General features: G+C 38.1%; 1 protein-coding gene across 1 annotated transcript; it reads left to right on the top strand.

Moving 5' to 3' along the window:
* The first annotated feature begins 2,345 nt into the window (after positions 1-2,345).
* Positions 2,346-24,271, top strand: LOC145776363 (ATP-binding cassette sub-family F member 2-like). Its single transcript, XM_082587759.1, has 17 exons — positions 2,346-2,535; positions 5,716-5,846; positions 6,200-6,272; positions 6,391-6,573; positions 13,807-13,978; positions 14,467-14,562; positions 14,720-14,822; positions 15,072-15,167; positions 15,348-15,438; positions 15,861-15,979; positions 16,740-16,850; positions 17,089-17,151; positions 20,776-20,904; positions 21,433-21,636; positions 21,945-22,063; positions 22,526-22,552; positions 23,030-24,271. Exons 1-17 carry the CDS (start codon positions 2,409-2,411, stop codon positions 23,163-23,165), a joined length of 1,980 nt encoding a protein of 659 aa, XP_082443885.1. The 5' UTR covers positions 2,346-2,408; the 3' UTR covers positions 23,166-24,271.
* Positions 24,272-24,281: the final 10 nt, after the last annotated feature.

The raw sequence follows: 24,281 nt of genomic DNA, 5'->3' as shown, positions 1-24,281 counted from the left end.
GGAAAAGTGGCAACCAAACGAAAAAACAGCAGTAACTGCCTAGGAGAGCAAGTCTTAGTTGCAGTAAAGAATGTTTAACGCTTTTAATTGCTCGCCAGTCGGCCGCAATCGCAGTTTTGATGCTGTTAATCCAGCACTTGAGAAGAATCTTTCTGAGGATGCAGGAGTGACTAAATACTTCCTCGCAAGATCAAACAACAGCGGAAACTTTTCTTTATTTTTGTTCCACCATTCAATTGCATCGCTGTTTGGCACTTTTGCCTTAAGATACGATCGGTTTTCTTCAGAAGCTAAAAGCTGTTCGTTGTCGTCTTTGCTTAATGCTGAAGTATTTGTCGCTTCAACACCGGAGCTCAATAGATCATCCATTTCATTGGATTGCTGCATTGTTGCGGAACTTATGACACTAGGTGTAGCTGTAGCCTCACCCAGAGTTGAATTGTGTTCCATGTATATAGTAGCCTACAATGCAAATCCACAGCACAACGATCTTCCGACGTCTACAAACCGCACTGGTAAAGAGAGCTGACGAGCTGTTTTCGCTTAAGCGAATAGCTATCGCTGAGCCGAACGTAACTGATCGGCGAAAAATCAATAAAAGATTTTGGTAGTCGGAAAAGCAGATGTTTTCATTTCGGTTTGGAAAATTCGATTTCAAATCTCATTTCAATTCGAATAATTAGATATTCGGATTACAACTATTCGAAATTCTATATTGCCCATCCCTACTCACATGACACGCAAAAACAAACCTAAGAAAAAAAGCCTAGTGAAACGTTTGACTCTTCAAGCACAGGTTGTTGGACTGATGCAAGCCTTTCAGAGTGACTTTGCTGAAATTTTAAAAAGTCTTCTAAACCGTAGATATACCTAGTTCAAGATAAAGTAATTAAGCATGATGATCGACGTTAAAACTAGTGTGTTTGACGTGAGACTTAATTTGTCCATTGAGATAGCTGCTCAGACCGGACACGTTTGTCCGCTGTCAACAAAATCAAATTTCGAAGCCTGCAACCTATTTCGTCCCCTGAAAAGATCAAAAGAAATTTTGAAATGTTTGCGGCAACTCCGACATCGGGGTACAAAGTGTTCAGGGGACAAAATAGGTTGCAGTCCTGATGTCGTCCTCTCATACATCGTGACGCGCAATAATTTACTCTGCTAGAAAAAGCTTCACATGCGGCATGATGTTGGATTTCAGGTCAAGCGTCAATGTCCATGTCATCCTCGATGAGTGATTACGAATAACGTTGCCAAATTGACTTCATATGATGCGGGCTGTTGCATTTCAGCTTGAGCGTCAATGCCCATGTCAATCCCAGTGAGTAATTATGAGTAACGCTGCCGAAAAAACTAGATAGGTAATGTTTGGTTTTTGAATCTTTATCCTCAGACTGACAAAGCCTTGATTGGTTATTCCTGGTAGTTTCGCATACTTGTATAAGCTCTTGACGCATGGCCGGTTACCGATATTGACAGAGTGAAGGTTTCCGATTGTTGAAGTGTTGTTGCCAAGGAATTATTCCATTCACTAGGTGTCGCTGAATGGAGAGCAGTCCTGAAATGCGTTGCTCAAGCACACACCCCGAGAGTCAAACCAGCGTCGCATTATCTTGAGTCGAGCGCGTAACCACTGAGCTAACGAGGAGGTGTTGCTAACTTGATGATCGCTGGGAATACGCTTATTTGCTGAAACGTAGGCCACAAAAGCAGAATTGCAAAAGTAGGCTATTACATTTTCAATATTTTTTATGATGTTACATTATTCTTTTAGTTTGGTACAACTTGTGGGATTAGTGGATGAACAAACCAAAAAAAAAAACAATCAATTTGGTAGACTACTGTTTTTAAAAGTGTCTGATTTTATTCGATTACATTTTAAAAATTAATTTCTATGCTAATTGTTTTTTTTTTCGATTTGAAAAAGTTTTACTTTGGAACAACCCTAATTTTTACCTACATTTAAAGAAGACAAAAAATTGAATATTTGGCAACACTGCTTTGAAGAGATGACATCGATGTGGAACGACATCGGGGGGACGACGTGTTTATTGGACGACATCGGTGGCCTCCCTTAGAAATAGCAAGCTTTTCAGTTGAGGTTGGCGGACTAACCTGTTATGTATATTTCGCACATCAGCACTACTAGCACATCCCTAGTCTAGAAAGTGATTAGGTGCATTGATAACGAAAGAGGCTAGCTATTAATAACTGTCAACTATTTTAGACTTGGAAAAAATTATATAATATTGTATGCTAAAATAAAATCTAGGTGTTGACTTCAATTTTTTAGATTACATTTTTTACCAAGTGTTCAAATAAATTATTTCACATAATGTAGATTCAGGATTTAAATTTTAAAACTGTTATAGTAACTTTAAAAAATATAAAAAAAATACTAAAAAGAAATGCCTTCTGAAGCTGCAAAAAAGCGTGCCGCTAAAAAGAAAGAAGCTGCAAAGAATAAATCACGTTCTTCTAAAAATCCTGTCAATGGCCAAGAAAATGAAAAACCTTCAACAGAAGACACACTAAGTATAAAAATTGTCATTGGTTGTTTATTTAAAAAAAATTAAAGTGGTGTAGGCTCGATGTGCGTATTTGTTAGGCTACCATTGAGACAATTGCGATCACTTCACAAATTTGTAAATATTTTAAAACTGAAAATATTTTAACAGAAAAAAAAATTATCAGTTTTGTTTATCATAATGTTGTCACAACTTGTATTATATAAGTTTTATCTTTTTATGCTAAATATGTGAATTTATTTTGGTTTTCAAATTACGTTTTTGGAAAAACTTTTTATTTTAAAGGACTTTGCTCAGACTTTTTGCGAAACTTTTATCATCAATATTTCTTATAGGCATGTGACAGACTTTACCTTGTTTGTGAAAATATGTTGCAAATACGAGTGAAGAGAAAATGTTTCACGTACAAACAAGAGTGGAGAAAAAAGTTTGAAATAGGAACGTTGTAGAGAAATGCTGGCTTATGGAAACCAGCGACCAAACATGGCCTGCCGGCGCGGTAGTTTCGGAGGCCATTTAACGACTTGATGGCCGCCAAGTGCTTAGAGACCTGCTGTAGGCTAAAAAAACTTTCGGGTTACACAGATAAACACCAGCAGTTTCTTTGATTGATTTTACAAACTATGAGCTCTTTTCAACATGCAAGTTATTAGTACTTTTGGCCTTGTGTTTGATGGAAATTGACTTACAAATTTAAAGCGTGTGCAGGCCTCGAAACAACTTTTTTTATCCGGCGGCCAAACGTGTCCGACTGAAGCAAGCTGTTCGGCGGCCAATCACAAGCACATGGCGGCCATCGGAACGTCGACACGCATCAACATACAGTCTTCAAAATTAGCACATTTTTACTTCGGCAGAAACGTTGCCGAGGCCAAACGAAAAAAGTTGAAATTGCCTCGGCAATTGCTGTGAACGTTTATTACGAAACAATTGTACCAAAACGAGAAGCGAAAAATATACTAGAGAGTAGTCTATCACGACCGCACTGTTTGATTTGTTGTGATGTAATAATACCAAAAGTAGCGATAAAGCGAGCAACAAGATACGCACGTCGCACGCTGTTACATTAATTCACGTTAAATAACTCACGGGCGGAAAAGTAAGTTTATTTTGGGTTGATTCAACGTTCGAGTCAGCACAGATCGATTTAATTTTCCGGCGGGTTATAGGCTACTTCGTAACAACAATGCCCAATAAGAAATTTACGTTTGTTTTACATTAATTCGACATCTAGCCACGTTGAATTATCATAAAATAACGTTAATTGCCCAACCAGGTACCGGTAACAAATTAATAGCTCCCTGCGAGCAGATTGCCTCGATTTACGTATACACTAACATAATTTCGGCACAATTGCGACACTGCGAACAACACAAAGTCTGTTTGATAAAGAAATAGCTGTCAGAATCGGAATCATCAGATGCTGTATCGGAGCACGATGTTGTCACGTCATCACTGGAATCTGACACATCAAGAGGCTTGGCTGTAAATCTACACCGTCTTCGCCTTTCGCAATGAAGCGTCCACGTTTTGCGACTTTCGGGCTTTGACACACTTCCACACACCTCTTTCTTTTTCATAGAGCTCCATCAGGGTGTTGTCTAAGGAACAAATCTATGGCTGTACCATAACGACTGGGAGGAATGTCTAACCCTAACCTTACAAGCGCTCGTGTGGCCTCGGCATTTTTATTGCCGACGCTAATTTCGAAGACTGAATATATCGCATCAATAAAGTGTATTGTGATGTCACTTGCATCCTGCTTATCGTCAGACATCAGCTGCTACTTGGTCAGTCAATAATGTTAACAATTCAAGCATAGACAGTGTGTATTGTGATTTATCAGGTGCTTTGACTGCTTTCTAATCCTTTGTGATTATAAGTGGCAAAGTATTATACTTTATTCACAAGGCCGCTTGCGTAAAATTTTCTCGAAACTTCATGTCGGACAAATGCGGCCGACGGAAGGGCGAAACCGGCGGACAAAATGTTGGTTTTTGTAGGTTAATCGCGGCCATGGCCGCCTTCAGTTTCAAGGCCTGATGTGGCAATGCTGATAAAGGTACAAGAGGAAAAATTTTGATTTGAGTGAATGTGATCCAATTCCAAAACCCAAAGTAAAGCAAGTTTTTTTAAAGAAGTTAATCTAAGCCATACAACCGAGATGGATGATTTTGACTCAGTAGCGCACCCAGAAAAAAAATTAGGGGAGTGGCTATTTCAGGAATGTCGGCAGAGTGATTTGCGACAAAGGGATAGTGACAATTGGCTTATGCATATCCCTTTGATTAATATTTAAAGGCACTCACGGCCCACAACCCACCGGTTGCGATACCTGTGCCAGGGGTCCTTGGAAAAATATCTGATTTAAATAGTTGACTATGAATGAGGCAGAGCAAACCATCACTTATGATTGTGCAGAGTCTGTATCTATGATGTCACAATTGTAATTATTCCTCCGGTCCTTATTCATATCTAACCTGTAATCAAAAGGTATAAATGGAAAACATACAAAAGCTTCATTTTGGTGCCAGTTTTTTTGGGGGGAGCTTGAGCCCCCTTAGCCCCATGCTGGGTGCGCTACAGTTTTGACTGATCACTGCAGTCTGTTAAGATTCTCACAGGCATCTGCCTCACAGCTAAACAAGCTTGTTTGGATTTTAAAATGTAATGTAGCTTAGTTTATGGAAAGATGTTTTGAACATGGTATACTTTCTTGTATGTTTTTGAAGTGGAAGTGTAACATGCTTGAAAATTATTTTTTATTGAAATTTTTGAACAAAATATTTGGCAACTTCTGTGACTCTTAGGGTTCTTGTTGTATTTTCAATAAATATCAAAATCAGATTTATAAGAATTCATATGTCTATGTAACAGAAGCTTTCCTTGTGTGATTCATGAGGATGATTAAGCGTCTAAATCAGCTTCAATGTTTCCATATACCATTCTTCAAAAACGTTAAATTAGTAAAACCTTTAATTATGATGTCCAATTGTCCATTGCATTGTTGTTGCTATTACAACTAACATTACCACATATTTTTACCCCATCAAATTATCTGTAAAATAACAGGTACCACTGATATTAGTTATTGATACATGATACAAGAACAGGTATCACTGATATTAGTTATTGATACATTGCCATAGAAAACCATCTGTTTCATTTTCAGAGCATTGTGTTACAGGTAATGGGGTGGCATCAGTTAATATAAAAGAAGCAGACAAACACACACGTTCTTGCACAGGAGTGCTTGCTTCCCATCCCATATCATCAGATCTTCACATTCACAATTTTTCATGCACGTTTCATGGACAGGTCGTAACAGCTAACTGTGTTAATGTTATTTTTATACAACTTCATATTTTTATAATAGTGCCGTACAGTAAAGTTGAGGCATTTTTGTTCATAGGTGATTACATGTTTTTGACTGTGAAATTCTTATGTAAAACTTTTTATTTAATTGAAAGTATAACTGATAGTATTTGGACAACTTAAGTTGTCTTAATAACAATGATTCTTATAAAAAATGCAACAATAAAAATATACATTTTGCTTTTTCTTTAACTTTGTAATTTTCATTGCTAATTATCTGCATAATTATGCTTATCATTTGCTTTCCATTGAAAAACTGTATTTGAAATATGGTATGTGTTGCATTCCTCTTACAGGTTTTGTTTCAAGACACAAATTTAGAATTGAACTCCGGAAATCGTTACGGCTTAATTGGGCCAAATGGGTGTGGTGAGTTATTAACATAATAATTACAATAAAAATTTTTAACAAATAAATTGTGATATCAACTTTAGCCTAATGGAGCGAAGGAATAGTCGACTAATCAAGTTTGAATCTTCTTGTTCAGGCAAGTCTACCATGATGGCAACTTTGGGGGCCAGAGAAGTCCCTATCCCAGATCACATTGACAGCTTTCACCTCCAGCACGAAGCTCCTGCCATGGACAAGACTCCTCTCGTGTATGTCCTTGATGTTGATGAGGAGCGACATCGGTTGGAAGCGGAGGCTGAACGACTAACTCATGATGATCGTAAGTTTGAGGTGTTTGACATGATCGGCGTGGTCTCCAGCTCTGCATATTTTTTTATGGTGTATTTTCTTTCAGTTCAATTGTCTATTATCCACAATAGTTTATGACCGGTAGAGTTTGTTTAACCCCTATCCTCCCAACGTCAGTTTAAACTGACAGCACATAAAGAAGAGTTCCAAGCTTGTTGATGCTAGAAATCCGGCTTTGGTGTTAATCTGATAATGGAGAGTCCAGCTAATTGTTTAATTCCTTTAAATTTTGGGTTAACTGCTGTCCATTGTCCAACGGCTATGAATAAGAATAAAATTGAAAAATTCCTACACATGACTAAAAATATCTTATTGAAGCAATTCTATGCGAAACATAAATTAAAGATACACTTACAAAATTTTTGTAGTTATTTTACTACCGTCAGTTTAAACTTTAAACTGACGCTAGGAACAGGGTCTGCTACTATTCGGTGAGTCCGATTCGGTGGGTTCCTAACCTCTAACCCTATCCCTTAACCCCTAACCCTAAAACGGCAATGATAAATAGGCTACCGTACCCGATAATTTAAAAAAAAAATTGAAAAAATTACCGAATAGGGATCGGACTCACCGAAACGGGCCATTCCGCTAGGAGCAAGAGGGTACTACAGATAAAACACGATTTCTTTAATTGCACGCTTGTATTTTTGCATTGTGATGTCATAAGGTGAGTGTAAATTTTGCTTATTTGGAAACATTTCAGTAGTCTATTTATAAGTGAAAGCAGGTATAGATCCAAGATTGACCAATTACCATTTGCAATCCACAAAGTTACTTTGTTTGACATGAAAAGTTTTGGTTGAAGGCTAGACTTAGTCTATTATTCATATCCAAACAACCTTTTGGTGAAAATGTTACACTGACGTTATTTTTTCTGTTAATGATGTCTTGTTGCTTATTTGAATTTAAACTATTGACATTTTTGTTTGTTGACTTATTTTTAGCTAAAAAGAGTTTGTATTATACAGTATTTGAACATAGAACAATTAAAGTAACGCAATCTTGCTTTGTTTTACTTGTACTCTCCTGCTTCTAGCATCAGTTGAAACTGAGAGCCAAAACTTTCACAAAAAAATAATTTGTCTCGAAAAAAACATTCATTTCTTTTAAGTTACCCCTATCTAAGTCTTAGATTCTAAGGCTACCTTGAAAATATGACCAAGAGACTCGGATTCAGAAGGATATGGGTTCATTGTTTTTCGGGTCTGCTACTATTCGGCTAGTCCGATTCGGCTGACCCGATTCGGCTAGTCCGATTCGGCTATTACCCTTTTCGGCTACAGCCCGATTCGGCTAGTCCGATTTGGCTGATCCGATTCGGCTAGTTCCCTATTGGGCTACAGTCTTTATCTGTTAGTTCCCTATTCGGCAATTTTTTGAAAATCCAACGATAATCCTTCTGTAATCCAACATCGTTTCTTTTGCATTCCGACAAAGAAAAACAAATTGAAATGAAATTTAGCGAAAAATGTTTGAACTATTAAATTGAACTGTTTGCTCACATAAAATAGACAACGTCTTCTGTTTATTTAGAGAATGTTGTAATATCGCTTCTTTTATAGTTGAAATCATCGAAGCTTTAGATGAGTGGGGTTTAGACCTAACCATTGAGATCTTAAAACTAAAAAGCGAATTAAATTTATTTTTGAACTATCAATGTTTGCTCAGATAAAATTGACATGTATCATGCGTCGCCGTCTGCATGCAAACTTAGAATATATTAGAATCCTCAACTATTACAAAATTCTAAATCCAACGACACTTTCTGTTTATTTACTGTAGAGAATTTTGTATTTTGATCTCGAAGCTTTAGATGAGTGGAGTTTAGACCTAACCACTGAGATCATAAATCATATTTATGACACCGGTTACATCCCTAGTGATATGGTACGTTCCATATTCATAACTTTACCAAAGAAAACCGGAGCAACAGAATGGTCACTCCACAGAACAATTAGCCTTGTGAATTACGTAACAAACAGCTTACTCCGAATCATGTTGATGAGATTGAGACCAAAACTACAATCGGAAATTTCAACAGCACAGTTTTTATTTGTTCCAGACAAAGGGACCACAAAAGGAATTTTTTACATTAAAAATGATAACAGAGAAATGTATGTCCGGTTCTTCTGTTTATTTAGAGAATTTTGTATTTTAATTCGACAATATGGTATCTTTTGCATTCTTGCATTTTATCCAGTGTTTACCTTTGAGTGCCTTCCCAGACGGCAAAATCTGTCATTTTTACATTGATTCAACGTCTGCAGACGTTGAATCAATGTAAAAATGACGAGTTTTGATGTCTGGGTTCGTTCAAAATATGTGTTTTACATGAAAACAACAGTTTTCATGATTACCAATAGGGGTTAATGAGATAAAGTCTCAGCGAAAACGTGTCAACGAAAAAAAGACAGTTGCCAAATAGCGTTTGCAATAAAAGATGAAGTTAAAACCTAAGTGGCAGTTTAGAGTAAACCTGGGTTTCGGCGTTACATGACCTGAAATTCCTTTGGTTAGTTCCTTCGTTAGACTCTCAGTTGATGTTACTTGATCATGGCAGAGGAATCGATTAGTACGCAGCGCAAAGGTGAGGTTTTTCTACATGATGGCTACATGTTTCAACTAGCTCAATATAGTCCAGACGGGCTTAAGAAATACTGGCGTTGTTCCCGACGTGATGAGAAATGCAAGGCTCGCATCAACACTTGTGTGGCAACAAATCAGGTAATAATGTGTGTTATGATGACTATATTTTGATCATTTGAGAAAATGTGCCAAGAAATGTCAAGTACTTGAATTGTAATAATTGCAACCGTTGTTCACCTGCATTGACGTTGGACCTGGGAATGCACCACGGACTGCCCTACCCTAATAATAACAACTGCTTTGATAGTGACGTTGTGCTATTACTTATTACTAGGGCCATTTTTTTACCTAAAAAATTGAAAAATATGACTTTATTTTTTGAAATATATGATAATATATGACTTTGTTTTAAGCATCAAATTTATGCTAATCTCTAATTAATAACTCGTATGTAAGTTTTTACATGTATTTTGAACAATAACACACTCGAACAACTAACAAAACACTTCTATTTCACTTGAAAATCACTACAAAAATTCAAATGTCTAATGCATCCACTGGCGCCGACTTGCGGGGTGGCCAGCCACGCCACCCCATAACCTCTATGGCATGATGGCAGCCACCCCGTTTAGGTTACATTACTTACTGCAAATAAATGTAATTTGAACGGACGTTTAAATCTTTTTTTGATTATTGGTTTTCGCTTCAAGTCAACGTAAAGCAAGAGGTGAACCAATACAGTATTGCGAAGAAAATGATTGTTTTTGTCACAAGCATGATACTTGCGTAACATCAAGCAAGCTACGTGAAGATTACGCAACACGTGGCTACGATTTGTTTCCTTGTTGTTGGGATCGTTTTATTTGTTACTTTTCATAAGTCATTGTTACATTTGTTAGGTTTACAATGGGATTTATTAATCAATAAAATACGATCTTTCCATTGCCTCTCCCAAAAATCTTTTTTGAAAAATTTTAAACTGCTTAATATCGCTATAAATTATGACAGCTATAAAATACTTGGAAATAAAATTAGCTCCACCCCCTAAATGAATATCTATTTTCAAATTAAAAAAATGCAATTTTCGAATGCTTAGTAAAAATCAAACAAAAACATGCAGTTTGAAAGTTTATAGGTTGCCATATTGTGCTATCTGCCACCCCGTGCAAAAATAAAAGTCGGCGCCTATGTGTAGGCCTACCTACCAAACCAGCTACTTAGTAGTACGAGTCAAAGCTCTGTACTCGAAAAGTACCCTTGACTCTTGAGGTCTCAGCACTGGTTGACTTAGTCGCCGTTAAGCTGAACTATCGTAAGTCCAAATTTTTCAAAATTGCGTTTTTGGTTGATTTGATATCTTTATAAACTACAGTTTATTTTGTTAAAGCATCGTAAGTCCATCTGCTTTAGTTTTGATGATACAGAATGATGAACTATCGCAAATTGGAGTTACGATAGTTTTGCAAAATAATAAAATGGGACTTACGATACTCTGCTCTGAAAGTAATTTTACACGTTTCACGTTAACACTCCCTTTTCTTTTAGGTAATTTTTCTTTCAATCGTTTTTTGCATGTTGATATTCAAGGCTTACTTATATTTCTTTCTATTTCGCATAACAATTTTGCTGTTTTATTGTAACTACATTTCGACAATTTTTTATTGTTAAACTATCGTATGTCCATACTCATTTTTCTAACGTTCAATTTTTGCAAAAAAGAATTATCTTTTTTTCAACAACAAAGCTCCATGAAAGACAATGTATATATAGTTTTCATGTTTTTCCGTTAGAGAACTTTTAGAAAGATCAAACAATGTACAGCAAACACAGCGTGAACTTTAAAATTCAATTTTCTCAAAACTGCATTTTTGGAGTTACGACGGTTCAGCTTATTAGCGACGTAGTGGCCTACTGCAAGTGTTTATAATGTTCAGAGACTGGATTGTGTGTTGCAAAATAATGTGTCAAGATGATGTCACAATGCAAATTAACATCAAACAGCAAGCGCTATTACTAGGCTACAGAAAGTAATAAAAATGTTGCTTCCAATGCTAAGTGAGACTCAGCGTGAGAACTCTCATTGCCTCCCTTCCACAAATTATTATCAAAGTTCAATGTCTACAGGAGCTGTTTGAACTGCATTTACAAAGTTACTCCGGCTCAATCTTTGTATTTTGAAGTAAAAATGAAGTCATATTTTATGATCTAAAACAGAAAATATAACTTTTTATGACTTTATAACTTCTTAAATAGACACCGTAGAAACGTCGTTGTTTCACTGTTATCGGTTTGACAACTTTCTGCATTACCAAAAAAATATGACTTTAATGACTTTTACTGGCCCTACTTATTTCACAGGTAGTGAACACTGGCAAGAATCAGCATTTTTAGAAATGAAGACGATGTTCGATCAAGCTCAAACTTTCAGGAATGTCGTTTTATGATTATTCGCAAGAAAGAAAGTTTGTAGCAATGAAATCGGAGAAAAAGTCCGTTTCGACCCACCCTACTTGTTATGTACCGTATTGATTGTATTGACTTGTTAAACTAGGGATTGGAATTTTGTAATAGTTGAGGATTCGAATATATTCTAAGTTTGCATACAGACGGTGACGCAGGATACATGTCAAGTTTATGTGAGCAACATTTTAATTTAATAGTCCAAAAATAAATTCAATTCGCTTTTTATGTTTCGCTAAATTTCAATTCAATTTATTTTTCTTTGTCGGAATGCAAAAGAAACGATTGATGATGATTATGTGTCTCATCTGATACAGACGTTGGCGATCATGGTCTTCCAATCTTTTCTGTCATTTGCCATTCGTATAAAATCGTTCGTTTTAACTGTTGTGTTTGTGGCCCATTGATTCAATCTGTTTAAATAAGTTAATCTTTGACGGCCACTGCTTCTTTTTCCCATCCCAAATCTCCCTGTCGGTAAATATGACCTACAAATTGCATCTGGCGCCTTCTAACTGTTCTTATTATCATATCGTTACTTATTGTCTAGCATTCACATCCGTAGGTTAGAATTGATATTACATATGCTTTCAAAAGTTTAATTTTGGTCTTTGTTGTCATGTTGCGATTCCTGAAGACTACGCTCATTTTACTGAAAGTATCCTTTGCTATAGCGATTCTCTTTTTAATTTCAGTGTCACTTTGCCATCGCAAGTTATAGTGTACCCAAGATATTTCAATTTATCAACTTGTTTCACACCATTGAGTGCAACACACCATTGAATGTATGGTTGCAATTTGGATAAGTTTTCATTTTTGATACGGTCATACATTCTGTGTTTGAATTTAACTCTTACCCATTCGTGTACTGTTATTGACAGCACAATTTAATAAGTCCTGTAGATCGTTTGCAGATTCTGCTATCAGGACTGTATCATCATTCATCAGCGTATCTCAAGCTTGTTACATTTTGTACCCCAACCTTTACTCCATTCATATGTTCGATGTCTCTCAAAATCATCTCACTGTAAGCGTTGATAAGATCTGGAGATCGGACACATCTCTCTGTTATCATTTTTAATGTAAAAATTCCTTTTGTGGTCCCTTTGTCTGGAACAAATAAAAATTGTGCTGTTGAAATTTCCGATTGTAGTTTTGGTCTCAATCGCATCAACATGATTCGGAGTAAGCTGTTTGTTACGTAATTCACAAGGCTAATTGTTCTGTGGAGTGACCATTCTGTTGCTCCGGTTTTCTTTGGTAAAGTTATGAATATGGAACGTACCATATCACTAGGGATGTAACCGGTGTCATAAATATGATTTATGATCTCAGTGGTTAGGTCTAAACTCCACTCATCTAAAGCTTCGAGATCAAAATACAAAATTCTCTACAGTAAATAAACAGAAAGCGTCGTTAGATTTAGAATTTTGTAATAGTTGAGGATTCTAATATATTCTAAGTTTGCATGCAGACGGCGACGCATGATACATGTCAATTTCATCTGAGCAAACAGTAATAGTTCAAAAATAAATTTAATTCGCTTTTTAGTTTTAAGATCTCAATGGTTAGGTCAAAACCCCACTCATCTAAAGCTTCGATAATTTCAACTGTAAAAGAAATTTAATTATTCAAACATTTTTCGCTAAATTTGTCGGAATGCAAAAGAAACGATGTTGGATTTTGTTGGATTACAGAAGGATTATCGTTGGATTTTCAAAAAATTGCCGAATAGGGAATTAACCGCTAAAGACTGTAGCCCAATAGGGAACTAGCCGAATCGGATCAGCCAAATCGGACTAGCCGAATCGGGCTGTAGCCGAAAAGGGTAATAGCCGAATCGGACTAGCCGAATCGGATCAGCCGAATCGGACTAGCCGAAACGGGCCATTCCGTTGTTTTTCAAACTCAAAGGTCGATTTCACCATGCAAACGAAAACTTACTTGCAATGTTTCTGAATCCAGTAGTATCGTAGTTATACCATACTAAAAGACTTCACTTTCAAAACAATCGTGTTTGATGAAATCCCAACGTCTAATCTTTTCTTTATATTATATTAATTTAAAAGTTAAGGTTTTTATTTATCCGCTTGAAGATTCTCAGTGAGTATTGCGTGTATTCGTGCTGTATTTTTACTTGTTCTTTTCCTTTCATTAGCGGAAAGTGAAGAGCTGTTCAAAATCTACGAACGCCTTGATGAGCTTGGGTCAGACATGGCCGAAGTGCGAGCGGCAAGAATACTGTTCGGTCTCGGATTTACTGCTGAAATGCAGAAGAAGAAACTTTCAGACTTTTCTGGTGGTTGGAGAATGAGAGTATCATTGGCCAGGTAGTGTGATTTTTTTTACATGCAATATTGGTCCCGTTCAAAAGTATATGCTCTGTGTGGACGCTACTCGTGCCTTATTTGTTAGTTCACTTCTGATAACCGTTTGCAAATTTTTTTAAAATTCAAGCATGGCCTTTTGTTCTTACGTACAAAAAGTAGCATGTGTTTTACTGTTTTGTCAATACTTGTACCAAACAGAACATAGATGCGTATTTTAGGTTATCAGTACTTCAATATCTATTTTTACTTCACGATTTTTTTTAATTTGTCCAGAGGTTTGTTGTAGGATAACAAAACATGACTCGTTACAAAATGGTGTGCGATCTCAGTATGTACATACTCTAGTAGAGACTCTAGTGCACTTCTAACCAAATCTAAGGAAGGAATAAAAGCAATGAAAAATGTGACGTCATAAGTGTGACTACACGGACGACGTAGGGTTGTGACTCAGGATAATGTTGAAAATAATATTTTCTCAACAACAACAGGGCGTTATTTCTGAAACCGTACTTGCTCCTGCTGGATGAACCGACCAATCATCTCGATCTTGATGCTTGCGTGTGGTTGGAGGAAGAATTGAAAAAGTCAGTTTGTTGTTACTGCTGATGATGTCGTCACTTTTGCTTTCTGTATCGGCGTGTATTATTATCCAAAGGGTGTTCAGCATGATTTAGTTATGGAACCTCAGATATTTTAATGTCGAACTTGGCAAAATCTTACCTTTTTTCTGGTTGCGTTTAGGTTCAAAAACATCCTTGTGCTGATCTCCCATTCGCAAGATTTCCTCAACGGAGTTTGCACTAGAATAATCCACATGCACCAAAAGAAGCTACACTACTTCACGGTATACCAAGATTTGGATATTGCGATAACGTAAAGTTGACTGTCCATGCCTATTTTACGCTCACGCTTAAAAAGCTTGCTAACTCTTATGGGTGGTGTGATTTTAAAGCAATGTTCTTCTGATAATAAGATGATGTGTACACTGAACAGTGAGCCCAAAGACGACCTGAGCAATAAAAATCTGGGTTGGATTCGCTTTTGTATGTGCTCCGTTTTTCTCATTAAATAACATCACAATGACGCTTTCCAGGGAAACTACGACGCGTTCATTCAAACTAGAGGAGAGTTGGATGAAAATCAAATGAAACGATATCAGAAAGAACAGGACCAGATCAACCACATGAAGGTCAGTGATGAAACCAATGCTCCCCAAAGCATTGCGTGGTAGAGGATGCTTTTTGTCTTCCAGAAATTTTTGGTGACTCTATTAAAACCTGCATTTAAAAAGTACCAGACTGCCGTGTAGTTGCAATTTTTTGTTGTATGTATGTTGTATACAACAACATTTAGCTGTTGTATGTTTCAGGACTACATAGCTCGGTTTGGACACGGCAGTGCGAAGCTTGCTAGGCAGGCTCAAAGCAAAGAGAAGACACTGGCTAAAATGGTTGAAAAAGGTATTGCTGCTCATGCTTTTAGACTCGCTTCTGGAAACGTCTTCATTCGAAAAATTGTTTGTAATTTCCGTCCACTGCATGCCGTCTAGATTACATAACTTCTCTTCGAGCAATAGCCTAGCGAAGTTGAAGTAATGTGGAAAAAGAATTTTTTAAAAGTGAAGTTGGCTTTTAAAGGGCGCTTCATTAACCTATTCAAACTCAAAGCAACCACTCACAATTACGTTGAAATGAAATCAGTAACTCTTACTAATAAAGATTTATCCCGCACAAATAACATTGCATACATAGACTTAGCGATATGTTTCACTTTACCACATATCGCTAAGTCTATGCCAAAATGAAAACAATTTGAGCAAATACTGAGCATATCTAAAATATCTTTCTTTAGACGTGCATTCATTCACCTTTTAATCATACAGGTCTGACTGAGAAGATTCGATCTGAGCAAGGCTTCAATTTCTACTTCCCGGAGTGCACGAGGCTGTCTCCTCCTGTTCTTATGGTCCAGACCATCAGCTTTCGGTATTCTGACGAAACGGTTCGTTGTTTCAATTGTTTTCACTGGATGTTCGTTACGTTTTAGTCTTCACGTTATTTTGGCAAGCTGACACCTTTTGCATGCACGCCTAACTCAAATGTGAACATCAAAGTTTCGATGAAAATTGAATGAGGCTGTTCACCAGGCATTAAATTAAATGATATGAGATGTTCTACTGGTGCAAATTAAGCTAAACTATCACAAGATGTATACAGTGACAATCTGCTTTTATTCCTATCTTGTTGTTATTTAAGTTCCTTGTTGATCGCAATTAAGTCCCCCCTTTTTTCTAACTTATTTCAAACTTTGCGCGCGATAAGTTTTTGTCCAGAAGTTGAATTTTCATTTTGCATGTTTAGTTGTTTTCAGCAATATGTCCTGTGTTTTGCCATGCTAGACAGGTAGTCACTACCTGGTCTAGCCCCCTGAAGAAGTCAGTCGTGTTTGATTGACGAAACGTCGGAATAAAAGCAGATTGTCACTGTATACATCTTGTGATAGTTTAGCTTAATTTGCACCAGTAGAACATCTCATATCATTCAAAGTTTCGGTATTAAATATATCAGTTCTTTGTCACCGAATTTGTCTGAATTCGTGTGTTTGTGCAATACATTTTGTACTACAAAAATTGCTTAATTAATGTATTCAGGTTTATGTGCAATCTAGTTTGAAAATTGGTTCTCAACCTATTTGCCAGTACTTTACCATTACAAGGCTACAAAGTGTTAGCACTAGTTTATAATTTCGTTATCATCCGCAGCCGTGGATCTACAGGGATGTAGAGTTTGGAGTTGACATGGACACCAGACTGGCTTTGGTCGGCCCAAACGGGGCAGGCAAGTCAACATTGTTGAAACTGATCTGCGGGGAAGTGAGTAGCCGCTTTTCTCAGCTCTACTGTTGTGTCAAAGTCAATGCAATATTGTCTTTTGTCTTGGCTTTCTGTTAAAGATGCGCCTTGCCTGTTAAGTAGTTTTACCAAAGAGCTTACCTAACATCCGACACTTGAATAAACTTCATTTTCATCGTGACTGATTTTATTTCATTGCGATCAAAAGTCGTAGATCGTTTGTGGTTCGATTGAACATAGCAGTTTTAAATTTTTATAGTTGAGCCCGACAGACGGCATCATTCGACGGCACAGTCATCTGAAGATTGCCAGGTATCATCAGGTGGGTATGTTTGCCATGTATCGTCGTCGAGTTGTACCGGAAATCAATTTCTTTGTTTCATTTTAATATTTCGCAATCTGCTAAAAAAATCTGTCAATAAGTTGATTACATCTGGTTCGCGTAGCCAATGCTTCATAATGTTACTGCGTTGGTCGGTATTTTTGATTGCTGCTTTTAACGATGCCACCACTAACTTTTTGTAGTCGTGCTCTCAAGTTACCCTTTGGTTACGATTGCCCAATTACCAAAACAATGGTGATTATAATGTGCTTTCTAAGTCTGGCTGAAACAGGAAAGAGGCCACATATAGTCCAGTCGCTGAATGATTTGACCCGGAAAAAAATAATACCAAGCTGAAATTTTGTCAGGAGGTTCGATTTGTGATGTGGAGTCACCAAAAAAAAAGCCCCATAATTCCCCTTTGGGAATAGTGAGTTATGGCCATTTTTCCATAATGGCCGCAGCCCCCATAGGCCAAAAATTCGAAATCGTCTAAAATTAATGATTTATACCTCATTCGAAAGATAATTTCATACTGAATCACTTTCACAAAAGAACTATGGTCAAAAAATACACACGTTTGAAGTTATTAGCCATTAAATGCGGACTATAAGGTAGATTCCACCATTAGGCTTTAGCCTGGTGGATTTTTGTGAGGAGTGACAAGCAATGAATTACTGCATGGGTAAACCAGAGCTTACGAAAAAGTGTACAATTTTCCATCCAAAGTTACTCCTCAAACTGATTTTGGATAACTCAATATATAAACAACAACATCTAAAACTTCTTGCAGAGCTTAATCCTGGCAGTTTCGCATACTTGTGGAGGCTTTGAATCATTGACGCAGGCCCGGTCACCGAGATTGACAGAATGAAGTTTCCAATTGTTGAAGTCTTGTTGCCGGGGAATTATTCCATCCATTAAATGCCGCTGAATGAAGAGCAGTCCTTAACGTACGTTGCTCAAGCGCACACCCGAGAGTCGAACCAGCGCGCTTGATCTTGAAGCTTCTTCGTTCCAGAAGTGACGCGCTAACCAACTGAGCTATCGGGGCGGACGAGATTTGGTTGGTTCCAACACACCCCTGGGTTGCCATCTCCATATACTTTCTATGTCTAAAGTAGAATTAATAATGGAAGGTATATGAAATAATAACTTATTACATGGATATTTAAAAGATCAAGGAAATTATCTTAAATTGCCTCTCTTCTGCGTAGCTTGGTCTTCCCAAACATCGCTCATTTCCATGGATAAATATTTTAGTTCATCAGATTTTTTCACAAGCTTGAGAAAGCTTCCTTTTCCAAATGGAGCCGAAACAGTATCACAGCTGGACTATGCATGAATAAACAGAAGATGTTCTCTGATTGTCTCCAGTGGTGGTGGAACAGTTTTCATGCTCCATCCCTTCTGAGCCTTTTCTTGGAAAAATACAACATCTTGAAAATCTTCCCTCCAATGATAAAGTAACATAACAATGATGTCTGTGTCGTCGGCTACAATAACAATAGGATTTCGTCTGCTTGCAGAAAGATTGATTGCTGTTTCCACAATTTCAGTGTCAGCATCACCATCACAGTTAGTTATTTGCTGTCCATCTTTCTTAGAAATCTCTCAGAAATCATCAATAAATTGAGCTTTGTTGTGCTCATTCAAAAGAAAACGATCTTGTGTAGCTGGTAGCCTACAGAATTGATAGACGCCACTTCCGGGCGCCACTTCAACATTTGGACACTTTTTACTAGCAGTTTGTCAAATATGCTCATTTGACTTTGTAGAAGCGTATTTATATCCATCAAAGATAACATTCCATCAAAGATTTCCACCGCTGAGTAGGCTACTGCGCACCGGTCTGGTGTCGTAGTTCTCACACCCATCAGATTGATACCGCCATCAACGACGCATTGCGTACTGTGACTGGATGCCTGCGTCCCACTCCAACGGACTGCCTACCCATCCCAGCAGGCATCCAACCCGCTGAGCTACGCCGTAAAGGAACCACGATTTCTCTCTCTCGCAGCGCTCTGGACCCCGACCATCTCCTCCATGCAACATTCAAGCGACAACCACTTATAAAGCAGCGGCTGAAATCAAGACGCCCCTTTGTGTCTGCCGCACAACAACTACTTAAGAACGAGGTTTAAGTGCGGCACACTGGACGAACCACATGTAGAACACGGAGTGGCAAAATCACACCTCCACGCTCCGTGACTTCATACCCGACGCCGATCCCCGTCCACCAGGGATGTCCCTCGCAAGGTTTGCGTGGACCAGGCTTAACCACCTGCGAACTGGCGTCGGCCGCTTTCGTTCGGACATGCACAAGTGGGGCCTAGTTCCTTCATCAGAATGCGAGTGTGGTGCCACGGAACAGACCGCAGACCATGTCATCCACCACTGCCTAACTCACCGGCCTCCACATGGTGCGCATGGTCTGAGGGTCTTGGACGACGAGACTGCTGAGTGGTTGATGATTTCCTTTCCTCCGATCTTGCCTGAAAAGATTGCTCATACGCCATCATCATCAAAGATAGCATGAGCAGAATCATAGTGTCTGCTAACATAAGATACATAGAGTTGAGCCAATTCAGCAAATGTTGAGGCTTTCAACCATCTGACTCTGTGAAGTAGGGCACCTCTATCAACAACATAGCCTACAATGAATTTTTATCAATCTGGTCATTACCAACAGCTTCTGTATCATTCATTAGTGTTGTTCTCAAAGCAGCTTTGATTATTAAGTCCATCCTTGAACAGTGAAGGAGGATATGGTGTCATTTCGAATGAAAAGTACTTCTCAACATTGTCTTCACGTTCTGCAATAGCGGTCAGTCTTGTAAAAAAAATGATTAGATGACATTTACGTGTTCTTTATCTATCTTTACAACATTTCCAAGTACCTCAAGTCGTTTAATGCAGGTTTTGCGTTGAATAGTTGCAGTTGCTAAATTTTGACCATCCAATGTTTTTTGAATGATTGCTCCTATTTCCTCTGATCTCTCACAATTAACCAAATCTTCTCCAGATATAGAAACCCAGTCGGATGTCAAGGATTGTAGATGCTCATCAGCAAAAGTAAACGGATTGCGTTGTTCAAGCCAATCTCTAAACATTACATAATCATCATAGTCGCGCTTGCGTCTGGAGTCGCCCATATCTATGTGCTGTTCGCTTGACTTTATATCTAATGCGGAAAGCACCAGGCTAAAGCCTCATGGTGGATTCTGCCTTATAGTCCGCATTTAATGGCTAATAACTTCAAACGTGTGTATTTTTTGACCATAGTTCTTTTGTGAAAGTGATTCAGTATGAAATTATCTTTCGAATGATGTATAAAACATCAATTTTAGACGATTTCGAATTTTTGGCCTATGGGGGCTGCGGCCATTATGGAAAAATGGCCAAAACTCACTATTCCCAAAGGGGAATCATGGGGCTTTTTTTTTGGTGACTCCACATCACCAATAGAACCACCTGGCAAAGTTTCAGCTTGGTATTATTTTTTTCCGGGTTTGACCATTTTTTTAAGTTCAGCGACTGGACTAATATGAATACCAAACGGCTCTACCGCTATCCTTTGCATGCGAATAGTTTTATTAAGAAAATGACTTTACAAACTTCCAGCATTTGCAAGATCTCCTTGACCTCACCTTGTCACCAGTGCAGTACATGTCCAAGTGCTATCCTGAGATTAAAGACTTGGAGCAGTTGAGGAAGGTGGTGGGCCGGTACGGAATCAGTGGGAAGCAGCAGGTACCCACTGCTCTGTGTGTCTCCATATGCAACTTAACGCGATGTGGATTTGTCAAATTTGCAATATTTCTGTCCTTCGCTGCATGGAAATTATATCAAAAATCCACTGTTGCGATAGATTCGGCATCCAGTGCAGACCGACATGCACATTTTGATATTGGAAGCTTAGCTAACATCTCTTAACTTTGGTTGTGATAACTTTTCGTGGTATGTCCGCAAATATGTGTTTTATTAGCGTATCATTTAATGGTTTTTCCCCATCTTATAGCCTCCGGAAAGGGGTCTGCTACTATTCGGTGAGTCTGATTCGGTGAGTTCCTAATCTCTAACCCCTAACCCTAAAACGGCAACGATAATTAGGCTACGGTACCCGATAATTTAAAAAAAAAAATTGAAAAAATCCCCCGTTAAGGGATCGGACTCACCGAAACGGGCCATTCCTGCCGGAAAGAGCCACTTTCTGAATTACCTGTCACCTGAAATGCTCATGAAACACATCCACTTCCTAACTCATTTCCCTCGTTTTAGTTGTGCCCGATAAGCAATCTATCAGACGGTCAGAAGTGTAGGGTTGTGTTCGCTTGGTTAGCGTCGCAAAATCCAAACCTCCTACTCTTGGACGAACCGACGAATCACTTGGATATCGAAACCATCGACTCCCTCGCCGAAGCCATCAATGACTTCAACGGTGGAATGATTCTTGTCTCTCACGACTTCCGACTGATCAACCAGGTAGAAGAAGATTTTTGTGTTTTTGATTCTGCTTTTTTATTGAATTTTCTTTTTTCAAGTTTATAGATTTTCTTCCTGGAAGTCTGTGGTGCTGGTGCATGGTTAGCAAGCGTGCAATCAATTTAACTTTTGTTGATTAACACCTGCTTTGATAAAATCAACCATCGGAAAACGTGTAGCAGTTGTCTTGGTTTTTTTGTTTTCTAGAAAACTGAAGCTTTTGAGATGTTTGCTTTTTTTAAAACATTTTTGTGGTGTTTTTGCATCATTTTTATTTCACGAAAACAAATCAATAATTTCTTCACTAGGTGGCGAAAGACATCTGGGTATGTGAGAACCAGACCGTGACCCCTTGGAAGGGAGGAATTCAAAGCTACAAAGAATCGCTGAAGAAGAAGGTCATGAAACAAGACAAGAGATATTTAAAGTATGCTTTTTTTGTTTGATATCTCTAGCTTTTACTGCGGTCATGAGCCAGGAATTCAATTCTTTTTCACATTAATTTACCGTCAGATCAATGTGTCTGAATAGCTGGCTGCGGTGATAAACTTCACCAAATACTGGTGTACTGTGGTGTAGTCTTTTGGGCCCTTTTTGCTTTGAGGTTGATGAACTTTGAACCTTCCAATCGGCTCCAGGAGTGTGGAATCGCATCAAAAATACACTGATCTGAAGTTTAAGAACCGGTGCCGGACATGCCAAATGCTTTAGACACCACGGACTGATGCCATCGCTGAACATTGAACTGCGTTAGTTACGCCCACGAGCTGCATTGGCCTACTCCACAACTCTCTGCTTTATGCAAGGAAAACTTTGAAAGAAGACTTGTGAGCTTACATATACGTAATTGTTCTTGTTTTGCTTGTGGCTAATCGTTTTCATTTTTCAGGGGGCAAAGCGCTGATCATGCGGTGAAGTGAGTAAATTGCTTGTTCAGTTGAAATTCTCACTTTGGCTAAGAGTGTGTCAGTTGCTTGGTAATACGCAAGGTGGTCCCGAAGGCTTTCTGCTTGTGTTGTAACGAACTGGGTTGCTAGGTGGCCTTTTATTTGGACAGAAACGATAAATTGGTCTAATTGCATATGTTGTGTCCGACAGCTAGCAAATCATTCAGACATTGATTTGTGCCCCTATCGACTTTTTTGATGCCAGTGTTATTTTTGATTACATGTCATAATATGTCCGAGTTCCACTTGGATTACCTAGCAACTCTGGTGACGAAGGCATACTCTGTCAAGTGACCAGTTTTGAAACATTAACGTCTGTCTTTTATTTATGGCAAAGGAAGTTAAGATCAACAAGTTAAACGTGTTTAAATTTCTCTATTTCTCAGTCAAGCTCTAATGTTGCCTTTTCGTTCACTAACATAACGAGAACAATGCATTGATTGTAGAGTTCCCGTGAAGAAGCCGTCTGCTAATGTCGTCAAAGCTCAGCCTAAAAAAGGAAATGTGATCGAGATAGTCAAGCCAAAGAAGAACCTGGCTCCTTCTTCCAAATCTGTTGACTTCTGGGAGGGCGACATGTAAAAACTGTTTGGGTTGGTTTCTGCGGCGTTCTCAAATCAACCAAGAGTCGATGTAATTTTCCTGATATCGTTAAGTTAACTTATCTATAAAAACCGTCATGCTTTTTGTCACTTTTCTTAGGCAATTTTTCCTTCCTTTTTGCAACTATCGTCTCTACGTTTAATGTACGCATAAAGACGCTATTCGTGAAATGACATGTCGAACGTTTGCATGGTTTCGCTGGTTCGTGCATCTTATACACAAGCAACGAATATAACAGGAGAAGCTGGTCCGCTATCAGCCCTTTTTACAATATCTTCAGACTTCAATAGGCTGGGAGTTGACGTCATGATGTATCGAGTTTTCCAAATCTTTAAATTCTACAACGCTCAAAAGTCGTCATTTGATATTTGAAACAACTCTTCTTTCGAACCTTGTACATTTACTTTCTGCAATGTATACAGTGAATCTGCTGGACGCATGGTTTTGCGCATAATGATTGTTTAAGTGTACATTTGTCTTCACGGTAAAAAAACTAGCAGTATGAAAATAAAAACCTGAAGCTTGAAATCAAGTCGTCTCACCGACCCATTGATGTTGTATATTTAAAAGAGATTGTTGGAACATGATGCGCAGGCTTGTACAGGTGAAAACTGAGGGCGATTGTAACCACGTAACGAAATACGTACAATGCAAGTTCAAACTTGGTTGACAGGGAGTTTATCGAATCCTGCTTTCGAGGCAGTGGAGAATGTACTTCGACGATAATACTAATGAGATCTTCAGCGGAGAGTGTTGCTAAGTTATGCATGTAGCCTAAAACAACGTCCATAGAATACCGACAATTTGGTGGCAAACATTAGAAATGTTATCCATAAACACTACTAACGCTAACTATACACAAGCAACGAATATATTGAATATATGAATTTATTGATTTATTTTCTTAATGATTGCTTTCTGCGTTAGGTTGATCGCCCATTTGAGGAAGTGTCATAGTACCTGATCACCTTTACCAGTTAGTTTTTCTTACTAACTATACAGGCTGCAAAAAAAAGGATAACGCTAGATTTTGTGAAGTAACCAACCCGCAAAACTGGTCTTTGTCAACGTCTGCAGATATGGAATCTATAGAAA

Source organism: Aplidium turbinatum, chromosome 8, assembly GCF_918807975.1.
Source record: "Aplidium turbinatum chromosome 8, kaAplTurb1.1, whole genome shotgun sequence".
Lineage (NCBI taxonomy): Eukaryota > Metazoa > Chordata > Ascidiacea > Aplousobranchia > Polyclinidae > Aplidium > Aplidium turbinatum.
Note: the sequence above shows the minus strand (reverse complement) of the source record. Positions and strands in the feature narration are given on the sequence as shown.

Coding starts and splice junctions, on each gene's coding strand:
- LOC145776363 (XM_082587759.1), top strand. CDS start 2,409: ATGCCTTCTGAAGCTGCAAAAAAGCGTGCCGCTAAAAAGAAAGAAGCT. Junction 5,847..6,199: donor CATGCACGTTTCATGGACAG/GTCGTAACAGCT, acceptor TTCCTCTTACAG/GTTTTGTTTCAAGACACAAA. Junction 14,823..15,071: donor AGAAGCTACACTACTTCACG/GTATACCAAGAT, acceptor GACGCTTTCCAG/GGAAACTACGACGCGTTCAT.